Genomic DNA, 19661 nt, shown 5'->3' on the forward strand with positions numbered 1-19661 from the left:
AGTCTCCCCCCGATCCTTGAGGTCCCACCTTGTGACGGGTCGGCTATAATCTCTGCGGCAGTTTTGGGGCCAATTCGGCTGGCATAAGACCTACATACCCAAGCATCGATTGGGGGAAGAAGCTGAGAGGAGAACTTAAAATCGAAACAGCGATTACAACCCGAGAAAAGTGAAGAGAAGGTAAAGATCATTATCTTCTGAGACGGGACAGATTGATAAAAACAGAGAGGAAAAAAAGTAGATTTTTAAACTGCAACAGACTAGTGAAAAGGAGGGGAAGACTCGGCAGGAATCGAATTTAAAAAGAGACTAAGTTTAAAGAAGTTATTAAAGAAATGGGACTATTGTTTTGAATACCTGTGGCTTTGGAGCTGTGAGAAAAAGACACCATCGCGAGATCTGCTGTGGGAAGACGGGAGACAGGAAGTGCGTAATAACAATAGAGTGGCTGGAGAGAAGCGGCCCTTGCTGGAGGGCAGGAAGTAGGGAATCGCCATTTTTGAAAGGGGAAGGGTCGCGGCTTCAGCGGAAGAGGAAGTAGGCCATCTTGGATTACAAAATCAGAGAGAAACCATAGAGAAAAGACGCCCGACATTTTGGACTCTTTAAAACTTAATTTCTATAAGAAGACCGGGACATTTAAAATAGAAAAACGTTAAATTTTACGCCACGGAGTTAAGGAAGAGAGCGGATTCGTGGGAGCGAGCTAAAGCAAGCCCCACGATGTCAAAAAAAGAGTGGCAATCGGCAATAGAAAACCTGGATAAAAACCTGGACAAAAAACTTTTAGATATGATTAAAGAACTTAAGGACACGAAATTGGAGCTGATAAAAGAGGTTAAAGAGGTTACACAGACAGTAAAATCGGAGCTGTCAGAAGTGAAAAAAGGTATGGAAACAATACGAAATGAATTACAAGGAACGCAGCAGAGAGTTAAAACAGTAGAAGACGCGATGGAGAATTTAGCAGACACGCAACAAACAGAGATGAGATTGGTGAAGGGGAGAATGTCAGTTGCAGAAACTAAACATATGGAGAAGCAGCTACGTTTTCGTGGCTTGCCAGAAGTGGAAGGAAAGTCAGCGCAAGAACAGATGACTGAGGTGTTGGCTGAGTACCTGGGGAAGGAGGAGGAGGAAGTTGTGGGTATCCTAGATGTGGCATACCGTGTGAATTCGAGAATAGCAACCCAGAGGAAACTACCAAGAGATGTGATTGTGCAGTTTACAACACGAAATATGAAAGAGAGGATTGTGACAAAACAGTTTCAAGATCCATTGGAGATTGATGGCAAGACGATTATTATAATGAAGGAACTGCCCAGATCAGTGTTACTGGACCGGAAAAAATATAAAGTGCTAATTCAGATTTTGAAGGATATGAAAATCAGGTACAGATGGGAGTTACCGGAAGGAGTGTCCTTTGAGTTTGGAGGGGCCAAAAAACGCATCAGATCTGAGCGAGAGATGGAGCGATTTATTAAGGACAATGAAAAAGACTTACCAACAAGATCATGAGTATGGAGTGTAAAGTATTATCTTGGAATGTAAATGGACTAAACTCACCGAATAAGAGGAAAAATACTTTTCACTGGCTACTAAAACAAAAATGTGACATTGTTTGTTTGCAAGAGACCCATATCAGAAAGCAGGATGTAAAATATTTAAAATCTGGAAAATTGGGCAAAGAATATGTAGCGGCCTCCAACAAGAAAAAAAGAGGAGTGGTGTTGTACATAAAAGAGGAGCTACAGCCAAAATTTGTTATGAGAGATGTGGAAGCTAGATTTGTAGCAGTGGAATGTATTTGGAATTTAAAGAGAGTGTTGGTAGTCGGACTTTATGCACCTAACGGTGCAAAAGAAAGCTTCTTTGAGGATTTAAGGAAGCATTTAGACGATCTTGCATACGACCAGATAATTCTTGCTGGAGACTTCAATGGAGTGACAGACTTGGAACTAGACAAAAAGACTACAACGGCACAAAAGAAAAGAGGACTATTACCAAAGCTTTTTTTTGAGTTGATTCAACAAGAGACTCTTGAAGATGTATGGAGGAGAGAATATCCTAAAAGCAGACAGTTTACCTTTTATTCTGCAAGGCATTCTACATTATCAAGAATTGATATGATCTGGGCCTCAAAAGACTTAGCGTTATGGACTAAGGAGGTAGAAATAATGCCGATGGTAGGCTCAGATCACAATCCAATTATGTGGAAATTAGGGAAAAGGAGAAAAAGGAAAGCATGGAGAATAAATGAGGACTTGTTACAGGAAAGAGAGAATATGGAAATACTGAGAAGAGAGACAAAGTTTTTTATACAATACAACGTGAATAAAGAAGTACCAACCAATAAAGTTTGGGATGCTTACAAGGCGGTTGTAAGGGGCATACTAATGGACTTAAATGGTAGAGCAAGAAAGAAGAAAGAGGAGAAAAGACAAGAGATTGAGGAGAAAATAAAAGCCAAAGAAATACAGCTAAAAAAGAGACCAGGGAAAAAGAAGGTATACCAGGAAATTAAAATACTTCAAGAACAGCTAACAGCAATGAGCAATAAAGAATTGGAGTGGAATCTCAAAAGACTGAATCAAAAAGCGTTTGAGGGTGCTAATAAACCTGGGAAGTACCTGGCATGGCAATTGAAGAAGAAAAGGGAAAAGAAGATAATAAATAAAATTTGCGAAGATAACAAAACGTATTTGGAGCAGGCTACCATTAGTAGAGCCTTTTATAAATTTTACGCTAAGCTGTATAATAAAAAAGAAGTAAACAAAGAATCAATAGCGTCATATTTGGAGAAAACCAAACTTCCAGAAATCTCGGAAGCTTGGAGAAATAAGTTGAATAGTGAAGTAACTGACGAGGAAATAAGTAAGGCAATACAATCTGCAAATCTAGGAAAGGCGCCAGGGCCAGATGGACTTACGGCTAAATTCTATAAGACAATGGCTAATGAACTGGCACCATTCCTAAAAGAGGTGATGAATGGGGTTTTAAGGGATCAAAGGATTCCAGAAACTTGGAGTGAAGCGAATATATCGTTGATCCCAAAAGAGGGCCAAGACCTGACTAATGTGAAAAATTATAGACCTATATCGCTACTCAACAATGACTACAAAATTTTTGCGAAGATATTGGCGGAGAGATTGAAGGGGTGGCTCTCGGAAGTCATAGAGGAGGAACAAGCAGGCTTTTTGCCAGACAGACAAATAAGAGACAACTTAAGGACAGTGATCAATGCTATTGAATATTATGACAAGCGTTGTGACAAAGAGGTTGGTTTCTTCTTTGTTGACGCTGAAAAAGCGTTTGACAATTTAAACTGGGACTTTATGTTTGCCACTATGGAAAAGCTACAATTGGGAGAAAGATTCATCAGAGCAATTAAGGAAATTTATAGAGACCAGACTGCAGCAATTGTGGTGAATGATGAATTGACCAAGCTGGGAGAAGCTGAAACAATACCTGGAGAAGAAATGGGAGGTGGGAGGAAAACTGTGGCAGTTTGAGAACTACTGAAGTATTGAAGTAGAGGGGGGAGACTTTACCGGGGGGAGAAGAGATAAATGTGAATTAATAAGCAGTCAGATTAATAGATTGACATATATATAGATATATATAGGTTAACAAACAGAACATAGAGAAAATAATTAATTATAAGGACTAAATATAAGGAGCGATTAACTAACAATATTTTCTTTTTTTTTCTGACAAGTTTTGTACCAAACTGAATGTCTGAAGATATAGATGGGTCAAATTGATTGACTACGTGAGGAGAGATATATAGAACTATTATAAAAAGATAGAATGAGTAATATATATAGAGAATAAGTCAAATTGTTTGATATAAACGAATGTATGATCTATATGGTTTATGATATATAGAAATACCTGAAATTGAAAAATTGGGATAAATTGTTTATCTAAGATGGAAACAAAGGCTTACAGTTTGGGCATATAATGTTAAAAATAGTTAAGGATGTACTGCTTAGAATAATGGAGAATATATATTTGTTTTAGATAGAGGAAGCTAATAAAAGTAAGGGAAAGGGGACAAAGGGTTGGAAAGCTGTTGGAAGTCAACAAAAAGGGGGGGGGGAAAGGGAGGGGGTTAGAGATGAAAAAATTGGGGAAAATTGAATGTAAATGTGGAAATAATGGATTCTAACCCAATAAAATTTTTTCAAAAAAAAAAACCATTAAATGTGGCAAGGGCCAACTAACAGTACAGGTCAAGCCACACGGTCACCCCTGGACCATTGCCTTGACTTGTCTGGGTGAGCCCCACAGCCCTGGGTGGGAGCCATCAATGTAATGGCTTTACCCCAGCCAGGCAGGCAAAATGGTTTCCCCCTTCAATCTCCTAAAACCCCAGCAGTACAGCATGAGGGAAGGACTTGCACATGGGGTTCACTGCGGGCAGTCTCCAGGTGGTGGTAGCCGTCACAAGCATACCATCCGCTCCTGGTAGATCTCATTTCCCTACCAATGGGGAATTGCCAAGGGGTGCTCACCGACCCACTCCCTATCCCCAAACTCTCGCCTGCCAGTGACTTATAACGATGCACCACCAATTACCTCAAACCTCTACCTGCAGTGCAAGGTAGGCGGAAAAAACACCTTTCCCCCCTTGCCAATATGGGGAGAGGAGAAAAAAAATCCTACCTGGCTCTGGGAACAGCAGCCAGCTAATCCTGCACTACTACAGGGTGAGGTGGGTGGGCCAAGCACGCAGAGCAACTGCTAGCCAGGAGGTCAGAACCACCTTCTGAAGGCTCTGTCTCCGCCCCCCGGCCAAATCCCCATATGCCCCGGAGATGCCTCTGCCTCCTCCTCCTTCCAAGGGGGCAAAATGTGGTCCCCGGCTCAAGCCACTGCACGGCAGCCAGGAGTACCACATTACAGGTAGGTTCATGTGGGAGAAGGCTGTTCTTAAGTATAAATAATTAGTAATTGGGTCATATAAACAACTGTGGCTCTAAATATGATAGATAGTCCACCTAGCTAAACTGAAGATCTTACCTGATTTGTATTGGAGAACTAGAAATGCAGCTCCAGAATATAGATTAGAAAGCTGAGGGATGAATCCAAACTGCAGCTCTAGATACTGTACATTTCTCAATAAAGTTTGCATCATTGGAACTAGGCCTTCTTGAAAGCTATTAAAACAGGTTTCAAGAAGGATCTTCTGCACTCTCTTGCTCACTCACTGCAATGAAAGTTGTGCTTTCACAACAGGCTTGTTTTCATCTGGCAGCCAATGCAGCGGCATGTGTTGTCACCAGGGTGCCAAGCACTGCACATGTAACACTGGTATTGCGCCAGCTGCATTGGTTACCAGCAAAGTACCGAATCAGATTCAAGGTTTTGGTAATGACCTGTAAAGACCTATGTGGACTGGGACTGGTGCATCTGCAGGACCGCCTCTCCCTATATGTGCCCCAGAGGATGCTCCGGTCTGGCGATAAACATCTATTGATGATCCCTGGCCCAAGGAAACCCACCTGGCCTCAACCAGAGCCAGGGCTCCAATCTGGTGGAATGCTCTGTCTAATGAGAGCTGGGCCTGGCAAGATCTGTTATCTTTCCGCCAGGCCTGTAAGACAGAGCTATTCTGCCAGGCGTATGCTCGGGGCTGAGCTGGGCCCCGCCAGCCAATTTGAAGAAGAATGTGGCCCTCCCTATCCACCTGGTGGTGGAGTATCCACCACCAGACTGTGTTTTTATCTGCTTATCTGTTCAAGTACTTTAGTGACAGTTGGGTAAGAGACAGATTGACTTTTGTGCTGCTGTTGTAATTTTGTAATTTTAAATATTTATATTGTATCTACTTGTGGTTTTAATCTTTTTGAAATGTAACTTTTATTGAAATTTTATGAAGTGTAATCCGCCCTGAGCCTGCCTGTGTGGGGAGGGTGTAATATACTTTGAAACAAATAAATAAATATAAATAAATCCACCCCTTAGATTAGCTGATACAGATGCAAAATTTATCTTTGTACAGCTCCTTTCACACTAGCAACATAATCAACTGCACACAACTGTGAACCAGAGTTCAGTGATGTTAAATATATACATAAAGTTCCACCTATGAAATTTGGATGTACTTGGATGCAGCCTTCACACTAGAAACACCCTCCTGAGTTGTGACACAATACTTGGACAAACACATTACTACGGTGGGCCCAGCAACACTGTTTTGAAGAAGCCTACACATATCCCACAACCAGTTACGTCGACGAATTCTTCTGAATTTGTTCATATTCTTAGTCACTTCTGTGTCTGCCACATCCAGATATGTTCATGCTTTATGGTATATTTTTACATGAAGGGATTATAACCTTCATGTAAACAAGGAAATGGTCAGTGACTATATCATTTCAAGGTCTGTCTCCTTATTTGTTTAGTGTTGTAATTGTTCCTGTTGCTGATACGGCTAGAGGCTAGGCAGGTTTTGTTAACAGGCTTATGCTCCAGCAATTGATTTTCTTTCAATGAGTAAATAATGAAGTAATTTTACCTCAGCTGCTTCCTAATCAAAAATAGCTCTTTTACGCTGCCAATAGAGTGTGTTGCATATTCTTATCATTCAATGAGTTGCACATAAACTATTAGATAAAAATATCTCTATGAGCCGAAATTTTCTTCAACAATCACCTGTCCTCATTCTGTTACTCACGTATATAATGTCAATAAACTCTCTAGGGTGTATTTTTCATGAAGGTCACATAAAGTTGATGCTTCCAGTATGATAGTAAATTAGTATGGTTGTAACATCAGGTGTTGTCTGCTGTTGGTGACCTTAAACTCAGCCTTTCTTTTTTATTTCTCTTGTGCAATAGGAACAAACAAAAAGTCCATGTATCTAAAAAATAAAGAAGTGTACTTGACAGCAATAATGGCACATTATTTTTTAACCTATATGTAATTGATCATTTGTGGAATGTAACCCTTTATGTAATTAATAGTTTCTGTTTCTTAGGTATAAAACTTTAAAGGTGTATTAACAAAAATTAGCTTGGAACACACCAGTTGAAGCTGTTATGTGTTTTTATCACCTTTGCAAAGTACTACACAAATCAGAGAGTGGGAGATGTTGAGCATTATAGCATCTTTATCCAAGTTTCTGCACAAACCCATGAGAGCTAAAGGAGTTATGAATTTGCTTTACAACTTTTTTTAGTAAAATTAACAGGAGCCTTGCGGCATCTAACAAGTCTTGATGGACTGAGTTCTGGTTTGTCAGATTGTCAGATGTCAATTGAAAAAAAGAGAGGCTATATGTTTCTTCAAGGCCTTGTTGATTAAGACCAGATTTAAAGTGCATTTCAGTCTCTTTACTCTTGTTTGTTTCTGCATGTGAAGACAGGTTCTGAATCAATTGGTAGTGAAGCAGGAAAGTTGATTTATAATCACAATTCAATCTTCCTAAGCTTTACAATGCATGTGCAATTTCAGCCTAAGGTTGTGTACATTTTTAAAAGGAGTCACTGTAGTATTTCCAGCCACAGAGTACTCCTCCTGAGTCCTAAAGTTCTTTGTGTAGTGTGTCTGTATGTTTTATTGAATTGTCTTTATACTATTTTAAATGTTTTAAATTTTAATTGTTATAATGTTTTAATTTTTTTAACATTAATGTTCACTGCCTTGGAGACCTTATGAAGGTAAACAGGCAGCATAGAAATGCTTTTAAATAAATAAAGCCTTTGCAATACCTCCCACAGAACTATGTAACAGTGTTTCCACCACTGATTCCATTGTAAGACTCATCCTTCCCATGCTTCAAGTCCTTGTCTACCTTTTTTTTTTTAAGTACCAGGGCTTTTTTTCAGCTGGAATGTGGGGGAACGGAGTTCCGGAACCTCTTGAAAATGGTCACATGGAGTTTGGGGCAATCTAAACCCCCCTCTGTCTGGAGATCAGGGGGCGGGGCCACCAGCCATGTGACCATTTTCTCCGAGGGCAACCCACTGAGTTCCACCACCTCTTTTCCCAGAAAAAAAGCCCTGAAAAGTACTATTTTTAAGCAATAAATGCTGTCTTGTGTTTTACTTTTTTAAAAAAATAATTAATTTGTAAAACTGCAATGTTGCTATGCAGAAAGAGGGGGGAGGGCATTTCAATTTATGGTTGCTAATCTCCAGATAGAGTCTGGCGATATCCCAGAATTCCAACTGATCTCCAGACTTTTGAGATCAGTTCCCATGAAGAAAATGGCTTCTTCAGAGGGTGGATACTCTGGCATTATATCCTGCTGAGGTCTCTCCACTCCCCAAACCCTGCTCTCCCCTAAATCTCCAGTAATTTCCCAACTTGGAATTGGCAAACCTACTGTGAGTCCAGTCCTCTGCAGATCCAGTACTGCTGCAAAGCCAAAGAATCAGTTTTTTTAAGTCTTCATCCTGAAGAGAATTCCACGCCAATCTGCTTCACCATCAATGCTGACATGGTTCAATCAGTATCCTGTATGTGCTCTTCAAGGGGGAAATAAGAGACAGAAACACCCCTCAATAAGGGGCAGAAAGCACAGCAATTGCACTAAACCCACTGTAAACCACCTGTCATGGACTGATGTGCTACCAGTGCCCCCAAGACAAGCAGATGGAGATAGCCAGCTGGCCCACACAGATGCAGCTATGCCTCCTGGTGTCACGGCACTCTTCCTTATATGCAGAACACTCCAAGGGAGGGAACAAAGAAAACATTGCACTGTATACTGGAAGGAGCACTGTGGCATAATTTGGAAGAACCCTGGTGTAAAGATATTCTAGAGACCTCTGACGATGTGGATTTGAATTCTCTTTTACAACCAAGTTCCCTTTAGGCAGGTGCACAGACATGGAAAGAAACATGGCTACTCTAGGCTACCTCTGCCTGCTATATTGTTTCTTTCCTCAGGAGCCAGCCTTGCAACTTCCTTTCTGCCTCATCCCCCATAGGCACACCCTCATTGTACCATGGCTGGGGAGGGAGCCAGTGTCAGGCCTGCTTCATTCTTGACCAAGTGAGGACAGGCCAGTGCCATCCAATGGAGCACTGCCTGGCTGGTGGTGCAGGAGGGTGCCTTGGCTGGCTGCTAACATTGCAAAGGAGAAAGAGGGAGCTTGTGTTGCAGTTGCTGAGCCCCATCTTCCTGCTGCCTGACAGAATATAAGAATAATCTCTGAAATTTACCATTTGTAGTTATTCGTCTGATTGCCAAGAAAAATGAAATCAATATGAATCACACATAGATTAGATTACTACACTGCGCTTTATGTGGGCATGTCCTTGAAAAGTGTTTGGAAACTTCAGTTGGTGCAGAATGCTGCAGCCAGGTTGCTGACTGGAGTGGATCATAGATAACATATCACTTCAGTCTTGGCTCATTTACACTGGCTCCTGATCTGTTTCTGGGCACAATTCAAGATGCTGGTGCTGACTTTTGAAGTCCTGTATCATTTGGGACTAAAATACCTGAAGGACCACTTACTCCCTGAGCCTACCCAACCACTGTGGTCATCTTCAGAGGCCCTGCTTCAGGTACCCCCACCTTCCAAGAGTGAGGGTGGCAATCTGGCAAAGGGCTTTTTCCGCAGAGAGATTCACCTGTGTCCTTCTGTTGCCATCTTCCACCAGCACATGAAGACTTCCCTGTTTCATGTGGCATTTCCTCAGTGATCCCTTCTCCTTCCCCAATGTTCTAACTGTTTAAGCGCTGGTTTTAAATTCTTTAAATTATATGTTTGTGTATTGGTTTTAATGGGCTTTAGGATGGGATTTTAATTTGTATGTTTTCATTTGTTAGTCACCGTGGTGGCATGGTGAAAATCCAGTAAATAAACAAACAAATGTACGATCATTTTCTTTCAAGCTTATTGTGCAAAATCTCTGGGTAGGATGAACTGAGTAAATATGTTTACATAATCCATGTTGGTTCTTTTATGACTTTCATGTGATGTTCACTCAGCAAACTGTGAAAATACCTTTTCTCATTTTATCTGTGGGCTCAGAGTCATTCAGTTTGGCTTACCCTGCAATCTCTCACCCACTTCCAAATCGCTGTAATGTTTTTTCAGTTCTACACATTTTTTTAAAAAAATCTGCTTTTGGCTCAGCTACCAAACTCCTCCTCCATAGCATGAGCCTAGCTAGATAATGGAGTATTTTCAGAATGAACTTGAAAAACCAATTTTTACATACTTAAATTAAATTAAATTAAATTTATTAGATTTATATTCCGCCCTCCCCACACCAGCAGGCTCAGGGTGGATTACAATTTACATAAATTTAAAATACATCTAACAATTTACACACTTTAAAATTATAAATATATAAACATCCTAACATTTAAAATACATACACACACACACACACACACACACACACACATACTCAGCGGCATAATAAAATGCACTATAAACATACATAAGGCACCTCCCTTTCACCTTCACCAAAGCATTTACAGTGGAGCACAATGGATGGAGGATGTTGCTAGTGGGGAGGGCACAGATCGTGCTCGACTGGACGGGGGGGCTCCGCCTAACATCAACCATACGCCTGGCGGAACAGCTCTGTCTTACAGGCCCAGCAAAAAGACAATAAATCCTGCCGGGTTCTGGTCTCATTAAACAGAATGTTCCACCAGGCTGGGGCCAGGACCAAGAAAGCCCTGGCCCTGGTCGACGCCAGGCAGGCCTCCCTGGGACCAGGGACCTTCAGCAGATGTTTCCTGTTAGAGCGAAGAGTCCTCTGAGGCTCATATGGGGAGAGGCAGTCCCACAGATATGCCGGTCCCTGTCCGCATAGGGCTTTATAGGTTAATACCAGAACCTTGAACCTGATTGGGTACTCTACTGGTAACCAGTGCAGCTGACGCAATACCGGCATTATGTACTCACACTTTGATGTTCCAGTGATGACCTGCGCTGCTGCATTCTGTACCAGCTGTAGCTGCCGGACCAGGTTCAGGGGAAGCATTACAGTAGACAAGCCTAGAGGTGACCATTGCCTGGATCACTGTAGCCAAGTCATGGGACAAAAGATAAGGGGCAAGCTGCCTGGTCTGTTGAAGACAGAAAAAAGACCTGGCAACTGCAGTGACCTGGGCCTCCATAGTCAAGGAGGCATCCAGAATCACCCCCAGGCTCCTAACTCTCAGGGCCAGTGTAAGTGCTGCCCCATCAAGTACAGGAAGCTGAGGACATGAATCCATGTTTCCACAACTCAAATACAGGATCTCCGTCTTCGCAGAGTTTAGTTTCAGCCAACTTTGCCTCAACCATCCAGGCAAGCATGCTCCAGGACATCTGGGGCCGATCCAGGCCAGCTGTCCATCAACAGATGGACAGCTAGGTGTCATCCACATCTTGGTGACACCCTAGCCCGAAACTTCGCACCAACTAGGCGAGGGGGCACATGTAGATGTTAAACAGTAATGGGGAGAGTATCGCCCCCAGTAGCACTTCCCATATTAGTGGCCTTCGGGATGATAACTTCTCCCACAGCGCCACCTTCTGTCCCCGACTGTGAAGAAAAGAGATTAACCACTGTAGTGCCATCCCTTGGATTCCCATGTCGGTGAGGAGGTGGGTCAAAAGATCGTAGTCGACCGTATTGAACTCTGCTAAAGGTCTAGTAATATCAGCAGCACCAATCCGCCCCGATCCAGATGCCTGCGAAGATCATCTGTGAGGGCGACCAGCAATGTCTCCACCCCATGCCCTGGGTGAAACCCGGACTGGAAGGGGTCTAGGTCCAAAGTCTCCTTCAGGAAACTCTGTAGTTGTTTCTCTGCCACCTGCTCGATCACCTTACCCAGAAATGGGATGTTCAAGACTGGGCGGTAACCGAGCAGGTCGGCAGGATCCAATGATGGTTTCTTTAAAAGGGGCCTCACCACAGCCTCCTTTAGTGCCCTGGGAAAAACCCCAGAGCCCAGGGACAAGTTAACAATAGCCTCCAAAGAATCCTGTAACCCGTCGACACTGGCTTTCACCAGCCATGACGGACACGGGTCCAGGGGGCATGTGGTAGGCTTCACCGCCCACAAAATCCTGCCCACCTCTTCCCTGGAAAGAGGGCTGAAATTATCGAATATTACTCCCAAAGACGGCCAAAATCCTCATTACAGTTCTCAAAATATTAAAGCCATATCTTCTGGCCTTATCTTTTTTGGGGGGAATAACCTCAAAAAATGTTGAAGTCTATTGGGCTTTGGTTGAAATACATTGGGGTCAATTTGGCCGGCTTTTTCATAGAATCAAAGCTTCATAGAGTTGGAAGGGGCCTTACAGGCAATCTAGCCCAACCTCCTGCCCAATGCAGAAATAGCCTAAAGCATCCCCAACAAGTGTTCGTCCAGCCGCTACTTGAAGACTGCCAATTAGGGGGAATCGACCACATCTCTAGGCAGCTGATTCCATTGCGGAATTACTCTTAATGTGAAGTTTTTCCTAATATTCATTCGGTACCTTCCCTCCTGTAGTTTAAATCTATTGTTTCAAGTTCTATCTTCTGTTGCCAAAAGGAACAGCTCCCTTTCCTCCTCTAAGAGTCTCTCTACACAAGTCATCTTACACAGGGATGCTCAAATGTAAGGAGATGCCATGTGTGCTGGGAAACGTAGTTTAAAAAGACAGAGCCAGTGGAGATCACTCCTCAGAGAGTTTGTTAATTTCATATTCGCCTCCCTGAAGGCTCTGTCAATTTCACCTACCCAGAAGTGTATCCCTCATCTATCATACATGCTTTGCATTTTTGTTACCCAGGTTGAAAACCTGGCACTTGTCCATGTTAAATCACATCTTGTTCAAATTTGCCCACTTTTCCAGTGTGTTCAGATCTTGTTGAATTCTATCCCTATCTTCAAGTATGTTTGCTACTCCTCCCAGTTTGGTGTCATCTACAGATTTAATGAGTAATCCCTTCACATCCTCATTCAGATCATTTATAAAAAAAATTGAAAAGCACTGGGCCCAGAACTAAGCCCTGTGGCACTCCACTGGCCATCTCCCTCCAATCAGATGTGATGCCATTGACTACTCTTTTGGTGCAATTATCCAGCCAGTTCCCTATCCATCTAACCATCCTAGAGTCTGGTTCACAGTCCACCAGTTTATTCATCAGAACATCATGAGGAACCTTGTCAAAAGCTTTACTGAAATTCTGATAAACTACATCAACAGCATTTCCATGATCCAGTAAGCCTGTCACTTGGTCATAGAAGGAGATGAGGTTAGTCTGACAGGACCTGTTAAGGACAAATCCATGCTGACTTCCCCATATTGCCATGGTGTCCATCAAATGCTTGCAGACGGATGCTTTTAATATGTGCTCCAGTATCTTTCCTGGGACAGAGGTTGAGCTGACTGGCTTGTAGTTCTCAGGATTGTCTTTTTTCCCTTTCTTAAATATTAGGATGACATTTGCCCTCCTTCAGTCTTCTGGCACATCCTCTGTACTCCAAGAGGCCTGGATGGACAAAGGGTATGCAAGCTCTTTTGAAAGTTCTTTAAGCACTCTTGGGTACAGCCTATCTGGCCCAGGGGATTTCTATATATCCAGTGCCACAAGATGCTTTTCCGCAACTTCTCTGCTCATGTCAACCAGCAGCCCTGAAGCCATGCCTTGCCTACTACCATCTCTCAGTGGGCCTATTTCTCCTTTCATGGAGAAAACTGAGGCAAGAAAAGGCCTTTCAGCCTTCTCTCTGTCTTCTGTCAGAGTTTCTCCATTTTCACCCAGCAATGGGGGTATCGCCTCCTTTACCTTCCATTTGTTCCTTACATATTGGAAGAAAGTTTTTTTGTTGTGGCAAGCCCCCCTGGCCAGTCTTAGTTCATTCTGATCTTTGGCTTCTCTGACAGCTGCCCTACAGTGCCTAGCTTTCTCTAGATACTCTTTGGATGCATTTCCTTACCTCCATTTATTGAACATCTCCTTTTTCCTCCTTAGCGCATCACAGAGCTCTCTGTTCATACAGATTGGCTTCTTAGATCCTATATCATATTTCTGTCTTGCTGGAGGGCTGGAGGGTGAGAGCTTGAGCCTGCAAGAGCTCTTCTTTTAGGAGACCCTACTCTTAACTCTCTCCTTCCCTTCCAGCATTCCTGTCCATGAAATAACTCTCATCATATCTCTAAGTTTATTAAAGGTTGCCCTACTAAATCTAATCTGTACATTTGGCTATAAATTCCCTTGGTACCACACAGCAAAAGGAATTCTAGGAGGACATGATCACTTCTCCCTAAGGTTCCCACCACCTTTACCCCATCAACCAACTCTTTCTTGTTGGTTCATATCAAGTCCAGTATGGCTGAGCACCTCAGAGCTTCATCCACCATTTGCAAAAGGAAGTTGTCAGCTGGGCAGGTCAGGAAGTTGTATGACCCTGGACACGTAACAGAGTTGGTCTCCCAGAACACATCAGGGAAGTTGAAGTCTCCCATAACTAAAAAGTCATGTTTCTTGGATACTCTTTCAAGCTGCTCTCGGAGGGCAGAATCTACCTTATCTCCTTGATCAAGTGGTCTGTAACAGACTGCAGCCACAACACTGCTCATCCTTCCCTCCTGTATCTTCACCCAGACACTTTCCACTGGGTTGTCCCTCTCCTCCTTCAGTATTTCCTGACAATCAAGCCCTTTTCCTCACACACAGCATCACTCCATGTCCTCTATGACACTTCCTGTTCTTGAATAACTTATACCCATCCACTACTGTATTCCAGTCATGGGAATCATCCCACCAAGTTTCTGTAATGCCTACTAAGTCATATCTTTCCGCCTGGATAGATAGATCAAGTTCCTCATTGCACAAGCTTTGGGCATTTGTATATAGGCACTGGAAGCTTTGCAACATTCCCCCTCTTTGTCCTGGGCTTCCCAGCTAGGCCTCTGCTATTTGCTCCCCTTTCCCCCCTGAAATTCCTATGCAGGTTGTTTCCATTTCCCTGCAAAGTTAGTTTGAAGACCTCCCAATGAATTTCCTCTGGTCGTTTCCAAACACATTCTTCCCTGTCCTTGATAGAGGGAGTCAATTTCGTGCATGCAAATCATCTTCAAGAAAACATGGTCCCATTCATTCTCTTCCATATCCCCTCCTTACTACAGATCCCATCCCAACATGAATGTCCAATGATCTCCATGAACATCCTTTTTACATGGTCAGAGAAAAGCAGGCTGGATCCAACCCATTCTTTTCATTAATTAGGTGCCTTGTACAGTGAAAATCAATTGATCGCAACTTGTGCTCCTAAAAGATCTAGTGTGGCAGTTTTATAAATGGTCAGAATGTCACATATTTGCTCACTCAGCTGGCGGCAATGGATCCAGCAGGGTTGGATCGCTCTTTCTTCCCAGCACTCAAAAAGCTCTCACCTTCTCACAGATCTGCAAAATGAAAGAAGAAATTGCAGCGCTTGTCATTGACAATGGCTCTGGTATGTGCAAAGCAGGATTTGCTGGAGATGATGCTCCTTGAGCTGTGTTCCCCTCAATTGTGATCGAGTGGAGTGCAAGTGGAGGGCAAGTGAACAGGGAGGAATACACATGAGTCTGTTCACTTGCAGTTCAAGTGTCATTCATCACTTCTAGCTTGGCCCTTAGTGTCCTATTTCACACACTGGCCAGCTAGATGCCCCTGGAAGACATATGAAGCTATCTTTAAATTGCTTCAGGCCCTTGGTCCTAAGGTTGCCAACTCTGGGTTTTGGACATTCCTGGAGATTTGAGGGAGGAGATTGGGAAGGGCAGGGTTTGGGGCGGGGAGGGACTTCAGCATGGTATAATGCCATAGAGTCCACCCTCTAAAGCAGCCATTTTCTCCATGGTGATCACCTGACCATCAGGCAACTCATAGCTCTTCTCCACGGAGGAAGAAGAAGCAGCTGTACCCATTTCCTGCTCGAAGTCCAAGGCAACATAGCACAATTTCTCCTTTATGTCTCGTACAATTTCCCTTTCAGCTGTGGTGGTGAAGCTGTAGCCTCTTTCTGTCAGAATCTTCATGAGGTAGTCTGTGAGATCTCGGCCAGCCAAATCCAGTAGAAGAATGGCATGAGGAAGGGCATAACCCTCATAGATGGGCACAGTGTGTGTGACACCATGTCCGGAGTCCATTACAATACCAGTGGTACGGCCAGAGGCATACAAGGACAACACAGCTTGGATAGCCACATACATGGCTGGAGTGTTGAATGTCTCAAACATAATCTGTGTCATCTTCTCTCTGTTGGCCTTGGGATTCAGGGTGGCTTCTGTGAGCAGCACAGGGTGTTCTTCAGGAGCGACACAAAGCTCATTGTAGAAGGTGTGATACCAGATTTTTTCCATGTCATCCCACTTGGTAACAATGCCATGCTCAATCGGGTACTTCAGAGTCAAGATACCTCTCTTGCTTTGAGCCTCATCCCCCACATAGCTATCTTTCTGGCCCATGCCAACCATAACACCCTGGTGGCAGGGCCACCCAACAATTTCCATCCAATTTGGATGGGAAACAAGGAGAGTTTAGAACTGAGAGCACTTGGATAACCCAGGTGAGCCTGATCACATCAGAGCTCAGAAGCTAAGCAAGGTTAGCCTTGGTTAGTAATTGGATGGGAGACTTCCAAGGAAGACCAAGGCAATGGCAAACCACCTCTGATAGTCTCTTGCTGTGAAAACCCTGCCAGGGGTTGCCATAAGTCATCTATGACTTGAGGGCACCCTCCATATAGAACAGAGGCCCTGTTCCAGCTATCTTTCCTAGGAATGGAATCCTGTGGCATTCATGAGACCACTTTTAACTCTATCATGAAGTGCGATGTAGATATCAGGAAGGACCTGTATGCCAACACAGTATTGTCTGGTGGTACCACCATGTATCCTGGAATTGCAGACAGAATGCAAAAGGAGATCACAGCTTTGGCTTCTAGTACAATGAAAATAAAGATCATTGCTCCTCCTGAGCGCAAATACTCTGTCTGGATTGGTGGCTCTATCCTTGCATCTCTGTCTACCTTCCAGCAGCTGTGGATCAGCAAGCAGAAATACGATGAATCTGGCCCATCTATTGTCCACCATAAATGTTTCTAAATGGACTATTGGCAAATGCACAGCATTTGCTGCATGAGTTTTTTTTTTCCACCAGTATAAATTTACCTGGGCAAATGTATACACCTCATGCTAGCCTCATGAAACTGGAATAAGCCTTCTCTTCAAACATTGTCATTGGGAAGTCTGTCTCCGATAATCCTGTGAGGATGCCTACATGTTGCTGATAAGACCCTGTACTCGAGTTAATTGTTCCCTTTGTACATAGAAGTATAACATACCCTGTATACATCTGGCCTAAGACTTGGTACAGGTGGCACTCATACTTTACAAAGGTTTAACTTGTGTCCCACTACCCGGGAGAGTGGTCTTGGTTTAAATAGCAATGTAACAATGGAGCTTGAGGCTAGATCTGTACAGGGTAGTAAAAGATCAGATTTCTACTACACAAAGCGCTAAGAATTCCAGATCACTATTGCTGAGGCTGGCAAGAGTTTTGTGAAAAGGATGGCTGTTTTTGTCTTGCCACTGTTCCTAGCAGGGTTGGAAACATTTCATCCAAGCCTTATGAACCTGTTTTTCTTTCCTTGCCCACTTGTATTCTAGCAAGAAATCACGGGGCAAAAATGCTCTAACTTCAGTTGCTCCAATGTTTGCATTGACACCTGTAAATTTAATCATCAGGTTTAATTTACGTAAGATTTTTGTACGTTGCCTTAATGTTGTCATATGACAGTAGAAAACCAAAATTTGTAAGTCATCCTAAAGTTGAGAATTGTACTGCCCAACACATTCTGAAAGGAAAATAAAAGCGCTGCAGTAAAAAAAAGAAAAAAAAGAAAAAAGAATGTCACTTATTCTATAGTACTCCTCTTCATATTTTCAGTTCTAAAAGTAAAAAAAAAATAGTGCATGCAGAATCAAGTCAGGGAACCAGAGACAATCTAATACAGGAGCTGAAATCCTTTTTACAAATCCCTTTTCAGGAATTGTTCTTCAGCAAACTTTGTTTTCTGAAGTGGCTGATAAGACTAGTCATTGAAGTATAATTGTTTTTGTGTTTATTTTTATAACCATAATTAGCATAAATGGAATTGCAACCATATTTTTTCCAGCATGGCATATTCATTACTAAGGTTAAAAGAATGTATGTTTAACATTTTAATTAGTTAGATATAGCAATTCCCAAGGTTATAAACTATCTTCCTGAGGGGGCATAAAACATTAATTATTGCAGCAGTTTTGTGGTCATGGAAATGGAGGATGCAAACCAAAACCATTAACATTAATTGGAGTTTTGTTATTGACTCTGATGTGAATTGCATCTTTGTGGTACAATCCACAAATCCATGGCACAGTACTGCCTGCAATAAACTGTACGGTAACAACCCTTGAACCCACAGCTATAGGTCTGCATCTAAATCTAGGGAATTGGTATATCAGTGCTTGGACCAAGGGAAGGATTGGATAAGGGTAAATAAACTGAAACTTACTCCAGATAAAATAATAATGCTATAGGTGTGAAGTAAAACTAATTTAGCAATTGACTTGTTCTGGACAGGTTACACCATTCCTGAAGGATTAGGCAGCAATGTCGGGATGTTCTCATAGTATTCCTGGACAAACAGTTTTAAAGTCACTTGATACTCCTATTTCCAGATGAAGCTAGTTTTCCAACTTTGATTATTCTTGAAGAAAGCTCCAGTATCTAATTCCAGATTAGAATTAGACAGCCAGTTTGGTGTAGTGGTTAAGAGCGCAGGACTCTAATCTGGAGAGCCGGGTTTGATTCCCCATTTCTCCACTTGAAGCCAGATGGGTGACCTTGGGCTAGTCACGGCTCTCTGGAGCTCTCTCAGCCCCACCCACCTCACAGGGTGTTTTGTTGTGTGGATAATAATAACATACTTTGTAAACGCTCTGAGTGGGCATTAAGTTGTCCTGAAGGGTGGTATATAAATTGAATGTTATTGTTATTATTATGAATTCTGTAATGTATTCTCTGTGGGGCTATCCCTGGATGTGGTTTATGAATACAGCTGATACAAAACATAGATTCATCCCAGTCCTCATTGGGAGGGGTTGTAACAAATATAAAACCAGTGCTACCTCAGTTGTACTTATTTCCAATTAGTTCTGGGCCCAATTCAAAATGCTGTTTTTGATCTTTGAAGCCCTAAACAGTCTTAGTCCAAAGTAAATGAAAGACAGCTTCTACTCAAATCAACTTGCCCAAATTTTAGTCAATAGATGGTACTTTTCTGAGGGAGCCAGCCTTATCCAAGGTCATATTACCTCAAATCCACTGAATGCTGTTGGAATAGAGGGTTGCAAAACACCATGATAAACATTCAGAGATGCCCTGATCTTAAAAAAAAAAAAAAAAAAAAAACTTTCCTTCTCTGGGAATGAGACCATAAATGGCTCAGTTTACATGCTGAGAGGAGATGAGTTTCCTTTATGGAGATAATTAGCAGATGAATATGACTATTGGCCCACATGCCACAAAGGCTATTTGAATAGCCTTAGTTGGGCTGTAAAGATTTTTAGGACGTCTTTTAATTTGATTGGAGAGAAGATGCCAAGCAGTACATGTGGGCTTTATTCCCAATTTCATGACAGGTTAAAGTGAGACCCTCCCAA

General features: G+C 42.5%; 1 protein-coding gene across 1 annotated transcript; it reads right to left on the minus strand.

The window, feature by feature from the left end:
- Window positions 1–15347: 15347 nt before the first annotated feature.
- Window positions 15348–16469, minus strand: LOC129326230 (actin, cytoplasmic 1-like). The gene is made up of 2 exons (XM_054974392.1): window positions 15801–16469; window positions 15348–15374 (listed from the first exon to the last, which is right to left on the minus strand). Exons 1-2 carry the CDS (start codon window positions 16464–16466, stop codon window positions 15348–15350), a joined length of 693 nt encoding a protein of 230 aa, XP_054830367.1. The 5' UTR covers window positions 16467–16469.
- Window positions 16470–19661: the final 3192 nt, after the last annotated feature.

The sequence above is a fragment of the Eublepharis macularius genome, chromosome 3 (assembly GCF_028583425.1).
Source record: "Eublepharis macularius isolate TG4126 chromosome 3, MPM_Emac_v1.0, whole genome shotgun sequence".
Classification (NCBI taxonomy): Eukaryota; Metazoa; Chordata; class Lepidosauria; order Squamata; family Eublepharidae; genus Eublepharis; species Eublepharis macularius.